General features: G+C 42.2%; 1 protein-coding gene across 1 annotated transcript; it reads left to right on the forward strand.

Annotated features, from left to right (window-relative positions):
• Window positions 1-4961: 4961 nt before the first annotated feature.
• On the forward strand, window positions 4962-7786 carry LOC124147384 (dynein light chain Tctex-type 5-B-like). Its single transcript, XM_046518086.2, has 2 exons — window positions 4962-5307; window positions 6134-7786. Exon 2 carries the CDS (start codon window positions 6446-6448, stop codon window positions 7046-7048), a length of 603 nt encoding a protein of 200 aa, XP_046374042.2. The 5' UTR covers window positions 4962-5307; window positions 6134-6445; the 3' UTR covers window positions 7049-7786.
• The last annotated feature ends 4978 nt before the right edge of the window (window positions 7787-12764 follow it).

Here is a 12764-nt window from a genome sequence, read left to right on the forward strand (position 1 = left end):
TTGGACGTTCTTTACACTTGGTTTACACGTTGTTTACACTTGGTTTACACGTTGTTTACGCTTGGTTTACACGTTGTTTACACTTGGAATACACGTTGTTTACACTTTGTTTAGACGTTGTTTACACTTGGTTTACACGTTGTTTTCACTTGGTTTACACGTTGTTTACACTTGGTTTACACGTTGTTTACACTTTTTTTAGACGTTGTTTATACGGAGTGTACACGTTGTTTACACTTGGTATACACGTGGTTTTCACTTGGTTTACACGTTGTTTACACTTGGTTTACACGTTGTTTACGCTTGGTTTAGACGTTGTTTACACTTGGTATACACGTTGTTTACACTTGGTTTAGACGTTGTTTACACTTGGTTTACACGTTGTTTAAACTTGGTTTACACGTTGTTTACGCTTGGTTTAGACGTTGTTTACACTTGGTATACACGTTGTTTACGCTTGGTTTAGACGTTGTTTACACTTGGTTTACACGTTGTTTACACTTGGTTTACACGTTGTTTACACTTGGTTTACTCGTTGTTTACACTTGGTTTACACGTTGTTTACACTTGGTTTAGACGTTGTTTACACTTGGTTTACTCGTTGTTTACACTTGGTTTACACGGTGTTTACACTTGGTTTAGACGTTGTTTACACTTGGTTTACTCGTTGTTTACACTTGGTTTACACGTTGTTTACACTTGGTATACACGTTGTTTACACTTGGTTTACACGTTGTTTACACTTGGTTTACACGTTGTTTACGCTTGGTTTAGACGTTGTTTACACTTGGTTTAGACGTTGTTTACACTTGGTTTACACGTTGTTTTCACTTGGTTTACACGTTGTTTACACTTGGTTTACACGTTGTTTACACTTTTTTTAGACGTTGTTTATACGGAGTGTACACGTTGTTTACACTTGGTATACACGTTGTTTTCACTTGGTTTACACGTTGTTTACACTTGGTTTACACGTTGTTTACACTTGGTTAACACGTTGTTTACGCTTGGTTTAGACGTTGTTTACACTTGGTATACACGTTGTTTACACTTGGTTTAGACGTTGTTTACACTTGGTTTAGACGTTGTTTACACTTGGTATACACGTTGTTTACACTTGGTTTAGACGTTGTTTACACTTGGTATACACGTTGTTTACACTTTTTTTAGACGTTGTTTATACGGAGTGTACACGTTGTTTACACTTGGTATACACGTTGTTTTCACTTGGTTTACACGTTGTTTACACTTGGTATACACGTTGTTTACACTTGGTTAACACGTTGTTTACACTTGGGTTACACGTTGTTTACACTTGGTATACACGTTGTTTACACTTGGTTTAGACGTTGTTTACACTTGGTTTACACGTTGTTTACACTTTTTTTAGACGTTGTTTATACGGAGTGTACACGTTGTTTACACTTGGTATACACGTTGTTTACACTTGGTTTAGACGTTGTTTACACTTGGTATACACGTTGTTTACACTTGGTATACACGTTGTTTACGCTTGGTTTAGACGTTGTTTACACTTTGTTTACTCGTTGTTTACACTTGGTTTAGACGTTGTTTACACTTTGTTTACTCGTTGTTTACACTTGGTTTACACGTTGTTTACACTTGGTATACACGTTGTTTACACTTGGTTTACACGTTGTTTACACTTGGTTTACACGTTGTTTACACTTGGTATACACGTTGTTTACACTTGGTATACACGTTGTTTACACTTGGTTTACACGTTGTTTACACTTGGTTTAGACGTTGTTTACACTTTGTTTACTCGTTGTTTACACTTGGTTTACACGTTGTTTACACTTGGTATACACGTTGTTTACACTTGGTTTACACGTTGTTTACACTTGGTTTACACGTTGTTTACACTTGGTATACACGTTGTTTACACTTGGTATACACGTTGTTTACACTTGGTTTACACGTTGTTTACACTTGGTTTACACGTTGTTTACACTTGGTATACACGTTGTTTACACTTGGTTTACACGTTGTTTACACTTGGTTTACACGTTGTTTTCACTTGGTTTACACGTTGTTTACACTTTTTTTAGACGTTGTTTACACTTGGTATACACGTTGTTTACACTTGGTTAACACGTTGTTTACACTTGGTTTACTCGTTGTTCATACGTAGTGTACACGTTGTTTACACTTGGTTTACTCGTTGTTTATACGTAGTGTACACGTTGTTTACACTTGGTTTACTCGTTGTTTACACTTGGTTAACTCGTTGTTTACACTTGGTTAACACGTTGTTTACACTTGGTTTACACGTTGTTTACACTTGGTTTACACGTTGTTTACACTTGGTTTCGACGTTGTTTATACGGAGTGTACACGTTGTTTACACTTGGTTTACACGTTGTTTACACTTGGTTTACACGTTGTCTACACTTGGTTTCGACGTTGTTTATACGGAGTGTACACGTTGTTTACACGTTGTTTACACTTGGTTTACACGTTGTTTACACTTGGTTTCGACGTTGTTTATACGGAGTGTACACGTTGTTTACACGTTGTTTACACTTGGTTTACACGTTGTTTACACTTGGTTTACACGTTGTTTACACTTGGTATACACGTTGTTTACACTTGTTTTAGACGTTGTTTACACTTGGTTTACACGTTGTTTACAATTGGTTTACACGTTGTTTACACTTGGTTTACACGTTGTTTACACTTGGTATAAACGTTGTTTACACTTGGTATACACTTGGTTTACTCGTTGTTTATATGTAGTGTACACGTTGTTTACACTTGGTATACACGTTGTTCACACTTGGTTTACTCGTTGTTTATACTTAGTGTACACGTTGTTTACACTTGGTTTACACGTTGTTTACACTTGGTATACACGTTGTTTACACTTGGTATACACGTTGTTTACACTTGGTATACACGTTGTTTACACTTTGTTTACACGTTGTTTACACTTGGTTTAGACGTTGTTTACATTTGGTTTACACTTGGTTACACGTTGATCCACCCCTATGCTATTTCATGCAACATCTACGTCATCAGTTCCAGTCATCGTCTGCTCTGCCATCTCTGTGTTCTTCAACTCCATCGTCATCCGCGTCTTAAGCTTTGTCAATATCTGCATGCGTCATCTTTGCCATCTCTTTAACTGAGTCATCATCTCCGCCACCATCTGTGCCTTCATCTCGTCATCGTCATCTGCGTCACTTTATCCAGTCTACATCTTCAGTTTTGTCACTATCTGCACCAACGACGTCATATCTCCATCTCCAGTTCCACCCTCATCTGCATCAACAACGTCATATCTCCATCTCCAGTTCAGCCCTCATCTGCATCAACAACAGCTCCGTCTTTATGTGTTGGGGCGGTCGGGTAGCCTAGTGGTTAAAGCGTTCGCTCGTCACGCAGAAGACCCGGGTTCGATTCCCGACATTGGTACAATGTGTGAAGCTCATTACTGGTGTTCCCGGCCGTGATATAGCTGGAATATTGCTAAAAAAGCGTAAAATCAACCTCACTCACTCACTCTTTATGTGCATCAGCTCCGGCACCATCTGCATCATTAACTCCGTTTTCCTCTTCATCATCAGCTCCGTTACCATTTCCGTCACCATCTCCATTTCCCGTCTCCGTCTTCATCTGCATCATCAGCTCCGTCCTTGTCTGCGTCATCTGCTTTGTCATTGTCTGTATCTCCATCTGCGACTGTATTTTCTAAAGTTAAAATGTCTGTAAGACTACTCTGTGCCGCTAGTATTACACACATGTGCCTTCCCTATGGTCAGGTGAACAAGGACATGCATCCTATTCTATGTTTTGTTCGTTCGCAGTTTAACGCTGATACAGCATCACGGCAGCTACATGGCGGCTGTGAATAATCGAGTCTTGACCAGATAAACCAGTGATTGATATTATGAAGAACGATCTACACCGCGATGTTTGATTACCCAATAAGGCATGCATGTGTGTGCGTGTGTGTGTGTGTGTGTGCGTGTGTGCGTGCGTGTGTGTGTATGTGTGTGTGCGTGCGTGCGTGCGTGCGTGCGTGCGTGCGTGCGTGCGTGCGTGCGTGCGTGCGTGCGTGCGTGCGTGCGTGTGTGTGTGTGTGTGTGTGTGTGTGTGTGTGTGTGTGTGTGTGTGTGTCTGTCTGTATGTATGTATGGACAAAAAACAAACAAATTTAGCCCAGAACAACCCCAGTTTCAGAGTTGAAGCAATTGAGACTTGCTTAATCATTCTAGACTTTAGTTTTTTAATTTATTCTCTAGGGTCTGGGAGACAGACTAGTCTCAAGATACCATACTGATAAATTAATTAAAAAATTTAAATAACGTCGTTCACGGTATCCATGTCATCCCAACACAAGACTATTAAATGATCACGTTGTCAACCCGGGTGGTAACGTTGATTGTTGTCACTGACGCAGACTTTACAGCAAGATACATACATTGGACCAACTAGACCTACCCCTTGCTGATTTCGGAACATTTAAGAAGGCCCGCAGCGAACATTAATATCTTAGTCCCAGGTCCGTATCTGCATGAGAATAATGCTAATCCAAAACAAGCCACATTATCGATCGTATGCCTGAGGATGATTTTAGTCGGGATCAAATCACATTAACCCGGCAGTTAAATGGAGCAGTCAAGGGTAGGCTTGTGGAATAGATTCGATTTTACGTCGCAATATCTGCACAGCAAACACATAAAATCACCTGAAGGATCTCCTGTCATATTCAATAAACCCGTCACAGTTTATACACACAAGCAGAAGCCGAACATACTCCGACCAATTAATCAGAAATCGATCTTCAGTTCCCAACCACTGCAAGGTAACACCACCGATTCATATCCATCCTAGTCGATCAGATCAATATATGAAAATTGAGAAATAGGCAACATATATCGATATGAATGCTGATCATGCGATCTATTTATACACAATCTCGGTTAGGCCTAACTCACTCCTACTGCCTTCCTGGTTAGTAACGTTGGAGAGGGAATCTAAAGTGGTTGGGAGATCTTTCAGAGGATCGTATACTTTCTCCAGCCAGCTTAATGTTCCCGCCAGGCGAACCTTTCTGTTGCCTGTATCCCGGAGACATACCCCGTTGTTGAGTCCCTTTCAAGAGCAGATGTAGATCGCCAACAGCGGGGAGTGCACGCACGTCAATCGGCTGCCTCGCCAGTGAACGTCTGGTGACAGGAGCGCGCGCTTTGTCATGGAGCAGACGACATGTTAGGAGTTCGGAGATAGCCTGTGTGATAACGTGGTCATCTTGATAAATGCTGTACTTACATACACCAGGTAAAGGTTTTTAACACTCTTACATATTGTGAATTCCGTTTCATTTTGTTTATGGTTTTTTTTATGTTTAACAGTGTAAACGGGTAGAGTTGTGTTTATGCACGGGGAGTTACATGTATGTTAGAAATTATATCAAGACTTCTTTATCGTGACATTGAAGTGTCAGAATTCATTTCATGTGGTGACCAAATGCTTTTGATGATAGTGAAATTATTTATGGATGAATACTTAGATATGTCCGGATGGGAATTCCGTGGTAGAATAGATCCGCACTACCTCTGTTAGTCTGTTTCACAGTCCCTGAATCATATTATTTTTCCTTCCGCCCTGTCCTTTGTGTAATGCAAAAGCTCTAAATTAAGTAAGTCTAGATTTTCCTCTTCTAATTTCCCATCTCACCAATTTAAATGGAGCTGTTTGATTCTATCAAAATTATACATTTTCAGGGACTAAGCGTTAGTCTATACCTTAGTCCGGGACGTATCATGATAGGGTTGTTACATTATGGGGGCTGGTTGATTGTAGGGGATCGTGTCTGTACCGCTGTTCATGCTGTCAACCATTAGTTTGCCTGGTCGAGGCTCGACCATTTACATACCGCCGTGGTATAGAGCTATGGAATAATTTTAGTCACTCACTGACTGGCCCCCTCCCTCACTGACTGAATTCCTCATTCATTCACTCATTCACAACCTCTATACGCCTGTCCATCACCTGAAGCAAAACATTATTGTTTCGGTAACCAATGACAACCGTATGCGCAAATAACAAAACTGAACAGATTTAAGAGGTATTTGTAATACAAGCCATACTCTTTGTCTTCCAGGCAAATCTATCGTCTGACGCTGTAGAAGGCTAACAGGCGGGATTGGGCAGGGTTTAGCACATAGCCCTAGAGTCCCGGCCAACCTACCCGAAGGCCACAAATAGACCATCAATACATGCACGCTATAGTGTTTACACTGATTTGTCACGCGGCAATTTTAGCCAGCACGACATAACGACCTGCACGCAAACTTCAGGGTCAATTAGTGCTCTGACCACCTGATGATAACATTTAAGACACTGAATACGACATAAGTATGTGAAGAACTATGTCCATTGAGAAACATCGGTGAACAAACTGGCCGCAATTTTTATGCTTCGAGATTTGACAGCAAATCCGTTCGATTGTGAACGTCCAAGTACAAGACAAATACTTCTTCCTAGATCCAGAATGACGGACAGGTTAGGTGTGTCCAATAGGACGTCCCGGCGGAGAGGGACTCTGAAGAGATTTAGCACGGTGAACAACGGGACAGTGGGCCAGACAGGAGGCCGGAGACCCCCGCAGGAGAACAGGTCAGAGACCTCGGACAACCGTCCAAAGCGGGTAAGCCTTCACGTGGAGAACACCTACAGAATGAGACCTTCATCGGAGGAGAGGTTCTCCGTGACAAAGATGGAGACGCTCATGTCGGAAATACTCGACAACAGACTCAGAGACACTACGTACAATGGCGAAACGTGTTCAGAGTTGGCTAAAGAGCTTGTATGTACCATCATTGCCAAGACCAAGGAGTTTCAGTGGCAGAGGTATAAATTGGTTGCGCAAGTCCACGTCGGGCAGAATGACAGTCAGGCGGTTCAAGTCGCCAGCAGATGCATATGGGACCCTAGTTTCGACAGTTATGCGTGTGTCTCCTACAAGAATACTTCTCTGTTCGTTGTTGCCTCATGCTATGGGATATACTTTGAGTAATGTGTGTCAGGAATATTTATTGCAATATACATGGTATTTGATATTATTCCAATGCTATCTCTATGATGCCACCACCTATGAATATCTGAACTGTCACCTCCTTGATTTGGTTAAGGGTTAATTAAAACGTGTTAATTGTTGCAAATTAGGAAATACGAATAAAATAATGCTCATAATCAGTGTCGTGCATCGTATGTATATAACTATGTAAATGAGAGGGACAAAAGCTTTTCCATAATCATAAGAAATCTCAGCTAAAAGCCGAATTCAGTGTACAATTCCGACTGTACCATCAGCATCTGTTTAGTGATGATCGTCCGAGAAAAGGTTATTGTATTGTGCCCCAGGTGGCACACGTCACAAACACTTAAGGACACTGGTTGGAAGTGTCCTCCTCACGTCTACCATGAAATGTCCTGAAACGCTTTACTAACCCTGACCAAACAACATTCGAGCAAGAGTCGTGTGACGCTCTTTGAAATCTTCGTAGAAAGAACTTGCTCAAAAGTTGTGAATTGTAGACACCAAAGGCTGGATCTGTTGGAATATTGCTGAAAGGAAAGTTGACTATTGGAAATTGGAAGTCATCCCTTTGTAGATACTGTATTGTCTGAATCTTTATGCATCGATCAAAATACGAAATCTCTTGATCTCTTCTATGTCTAGTTCCGGTGGGTAAATCAGTGTAAGGTAAGATTTGACAATTATTGAACAATAAACCAGATCATCGATATACCTGAAACTTAAGGTTAACGTATTGGCCATGTTCCTGTGTTTTGATTTTGCCAATCCGAGTAGAAAGTCTATGGGGATACCTCCTCCCTACCACAATGTTCTGTCCCCACAATTCACATGCATAGATATAATCTGTTAGGGAGTCCAGTATTTCAGATATTGTTTTCTACGTAAACTTCAGATGACATTTGCTTCCATTGTTGAATAATTGTCCTGAACCTCACTGGTCAACAAGTAACGTAACAAATGCCCCACGGATCAAGGAATGACGTTTTTTACATAAGCCTTTCGTGTGGGATAGTGAAGTACAAAGTTGAAAAATTAAATGTTGAAAGAATTGAACTTCGAGGAAGAGAAATATTTAGATGTCAACTTCTTTATTATGAGGAACACAACGTTTGGGAGTATATACTTTCGCCTTCATCAGGTGAATAAGTGCTATGAGGCGTTCTCTGCCTCCAAACGTTGTGTTCATCATAATAAAGAAGTTGACATCCATAAATTTCTCCTCCTTATGTGTATGACTTCTATCACTTTGGTTCTTTTCTGAGTCTAAATATTTAAGGTTTGATAAGGTTTTTTTTCAGCTACCCAGATTATTTTAAATATTGGTGTGAAAATGATCAAACATGATCAGACTGATGACTGACAACTAGCTTCTTCTCCATCTTGCACTTTGCGTTTTGGACAGCTGACATGACAATGCACATGAGAGTGAATGTGTGAGTGAGTGAGTATGGTTTTAAGCCGCTTTCAGCAATATCACGGCATGGGACACCGGAAATGGGCTTCACACGTTGAACCAATGTGGGAAATCGAACCCGGGCGTTCGACGTGACGAGCCAAGGCTTTAACCACTGGGCTACCCCGCCGCCCCTTGTACATAAGAATGGCATACAAAGGGGACTCATAACACATTGTCCGTCGACAAAAGACTATGTCTGGTATCGAGCAAATGAGATTTAAACAAGTTATTGTTTATTTGGCCGAGGAAGAAATGAAGCTGCAATTATAATCCCACAATAGATAAAATTGCAGATGAAAACAGGAATTGTGAACGAAAACTCCAGCCACAAACTACTCTGTTGTATTCTAACAGTGACATTCATTGATATTAAATGTAAATATGGTTTGCTTTAGCACTCAGTACTATTGCATAATTGAGTTGTCAAGGGACAATGGTTGTATACTCCCAAGGGAGCTGATAATAAATATCGACTGCAATTTGATCCATTTGACCGGGGTAATAATGCCTTAGCCATTAGAACATGCTTATGCGTGGAGTAAAGTGCGATATTAATGGACAAGTATTATTGTGTGGGACCGACCGTTGAGTATTCTGCGGGGGTGGGTGGTGGCTGGGATTTTGTATCCAGATTATCTACTTTTTCAGCCTTAGCTACAAAACCAGATATTACATTTTAAAAAACACCTTACAACAATGAAGGTTTGGTAGCAAGCAGTGTCTTTTTTTTCACAGGTCAAAATCAATTTTTTTTTTCAAGTATTTAGAAAATCAGAAGAACCGACCCCCACCCCACCGCGCACACCCATCGAAATCAAAAAGGGCTTTTCGGTGTGACAAGCAAACGCCTTACCCTCCAAGCTACCCACCACCTCTTGTGAGCGCGCCAACAGTGGGAGGTTTCTGTAAATCTCAAAAACTGTTCACTCTGACGGTTGCTTTAGTTGAAAAAAATGGCGCACCACAGCTACGAAAGTATTTACTGGAACGTTGATGGTTTCGTACTTGCATAAACCTATATGGCCCCATATATCATCTTCTACACCGCCCTGAATCAATGTATAACTTAGCTGAGTGGTCCGTCGTCGGTGTACGCAGACGGTGTTGCCATGAAGCAGTGTCAGATATGAGTAATGGCCCATTTCGAGCGCGTTTTCCACAGCAAGCTATCATATTCTCTAAAATGTGTAATATTGATTGCCATTGGTTATCAGGCTCCCTGGTCGCTTAATGAGTCTTCAGCGTTGTTTGTTTGTGTGTAATACCAGATAGCACAGGTGTTAATGGTATTCGGGATCGAACTCAGTGGTATTTTGATATCAGGCATGGTAGAGTGTTGGTTAGACTATCGACGGTTTGATCTAATCTACACTGATCAATGAAGTGCAATGTGTGTACGTAACTAGACGTACAACGCTGCCCGTAGAGCCGTGTGCAACATGGTGACTGACTTCATGCTATGTCGACCACAAGCTATTGTGGCAAGGGGTCATGGTGACTGACTGCAGGCTGTGTCGACCACAAGCTATGGTGGCACGGGGTCATGGTGACTGACTGCAGGCTGTGTCGACCACATGCTATTGTGGCACGGGGTCATGGTGACTGACTGCAGGCTGTGTCGACCACAAGCTATGGTGGCAAGGGGTCATGGTGACTGACTTCAGGCTATGTCGACCACATGCTATTGTGGCAAGGGGTCATGGTGACTGACTTCAGGCTATGTCGACCAAATGCTATTGTGGCACGGGGTCATGGTGACCGACTGCAGGCTATGTCGACCACAAGCTATTGTGGCACGGGGTCATGGTGACTGACTTCAGGCTATGTCGACCACATGCTATTGTGGCACGGGGTCATGGTGACCGACTTCAGGCTATGTCGACCCAGGCTATTGTGGCAAGGGGTCATGGTGACTGACTTCAGGCTATGTCGACCACATGCTATTGTGGCACGGGGTCATGGTGACTGACTGCAGGCTATGTCGACCACATGCTATTGTGGCAAGGGGTCATGGTGACCGACTTCAGGCTATGTCGACCACATGCTATTGTGGCACGGGGTCATGGTGACATCTGTGTGGATTATAATATAAGGGCTTGCTGTTACGAGAATAACATTACATGGGTTAAGGGCTAATTTGAGACATAATTTGAGCTATAAGGACGTCAATTCACTGTTACGGTTTTTACGGTACCGCCGTTACAATGACGACATTCACGGTTATGCTATTTACTGCTCTGCCGTTACAATGACGACATTCGCGGTTATGCAATTTACTGCTCTGCCGTTACAATGACGACATTCAAGGTTATGATATTTACTGCTCTGCCGTTACAATGACGAGGTTCACGGTTATGCTATTTACTGCTCTGCCGTTACAATGACGACATTCACGGTTATGCTAATTACTGCTCTGCCGTTACAATGACGACATTCACGGTTATGCTATTTACTGCTCTGACGTTAAAATGACGAGGTTCACGGTTATGATATTTACTGCTCTGCCGTTACAATGACGACATTCACGGTTAAGGCATTTACTGCTCTGACGTTACAATGACGAGATTCACGGTTATGCTAATTACAGCTCTGCCGTTACAATGACGACATTCACGGTTATGCTAGTTACTGCTCTGTCGTTACAATGACGACATTCACGGTTGTGATATTTACTGCTCTGCCGTTACAAGGACGACATTTCACGGATTCGATATTTATTGTACTGTCGTTATATGGACGACAATTCGCGGGTACGATATTTACGGTACTGCCGTTACAACGACGACAATTCACGGGTACGATATTTATGGTACAACCATTACAAGGAGGACAATTCACGGGTACTATATTTACAGTACTGCTGTTACAAGGAGCATAATTCACGGGGACAGTGTTTTCTTACTTGCCATTACAAGGACGACAATTCACAGGTACGATATTTACGGTACCGCCGTAACAAGGACGACATTTCACAGGTACGGTATTTACGGTACTGCCGTTACAAGGACGACAATTCACGGATTCGATATTTAGGGTACTGTCGTTAGAAGGAGGATAATTCACGGGGACGGTGTTCACATACTGCCGTTACAAGGACGACAATTCACGGGCACGATATTTATGGTACAACCATTACAAGGAGGACAATTCACGTGCACGATATTTACGGAACTGCTGTTATAGAGACGACAATTCACGGATTTGATATTAAGGGTACTGCCGTTAAAAGGAGGACAAATCACGGGGACAGTGTTTTCTTACTTGCCATTACAAGGACGACAATTCACAGGTACGATATTTACGGTACTGTCGCTACAAGAAGGATAATTCACGGGTACTATATTTACAGTACTGCTGTTACAAGGAGCATAATTCACGGGGACGGTGTTTTCTTACTTGCCATTACAAGGACGACAATTCACAGGAACGATATTTACGGTACCGCCGTAACAAGGACGACATTTCACAGGTACGGTATTTACGGTACTGCCGTTAGAAGGAGGATAATTCACGGGGACGGTGTTCACATACTGCCGTAACAAGGACGACAATTCACGGGCACGATATTTACGGTACCGCCGTAACAAGGACGACATTTCACGGGCACGATATTTACGGTACTGCCGTTACAAGGACGACAATTCACGGATTCGATATTTAGGGTACTGTCGTTAGAAGGAGGATAATTCATGGGGACGGTGTTTTTACTGTCGCTACAAGGGGGATAATTCACGGGTACGATATTTACGGTACTGCTGTTACAAGGACGACATGGTCACGATATATGCTGGCAACGGCCATGGTTGCACTGGCTCCTCTTACCATGATCAATAGTCGTGTCAGAACGTGGGTTCCTATATTCCTGTTATATTACGCCATGTCAGCTTAATGTGGGAGGAAAAGCCGCAATGATGCAGGTCTCAGACGTTTACCGCTTCGGTGAAACCCACAAGGGTTTGCTGCCGACAAACCTGGAAACACCATCAGATTCGAACCCACGATCATAGCTTTCTAGTAAGTCTAAGTGACGCGAATCTGCATATCAAACTGTGTGCCTTAGGCGACTGGGCCACCCGTGCCCCCTCAAAACTAATATGACCGAACAACTGTTCAAAGCGGCGTTAAACCAAACGGACTCACTCATTCAGATTTTAAAGGAATGCGATATTGTTCGAAGCGGCGTAAAATCTCACTGAACCTGTATCCAATAACGTGTGGTCTCAATTTCCAAAATTT

The sequence above is a fragment of the Haliotis rufescens genome, unplaced genomic scaffold, assembly GCF_023055435.1.
Source record: "Haliotis rufescens isolate VD_foot unplaced genomic scaffold, xgHalRufe1.0.p SCAF_26, whole genome shotgun sequence".
Lineage (NCBI taxonomy): Eukaryota > Metazoa > Mollusca > Gastropoda > Lepetellida > Haliotidae > Haliotis > Haliotis rufescens.

Excerpts from the sequence above, each read along its gene's own strand:
- LOC124147384 (XM_046518086.2), top strand. The coding sequence starts at position 6,446 with ATGCTTCGAGATTTGACAGCAAATCCGTTCGATTGTGAACGTCCAAGT.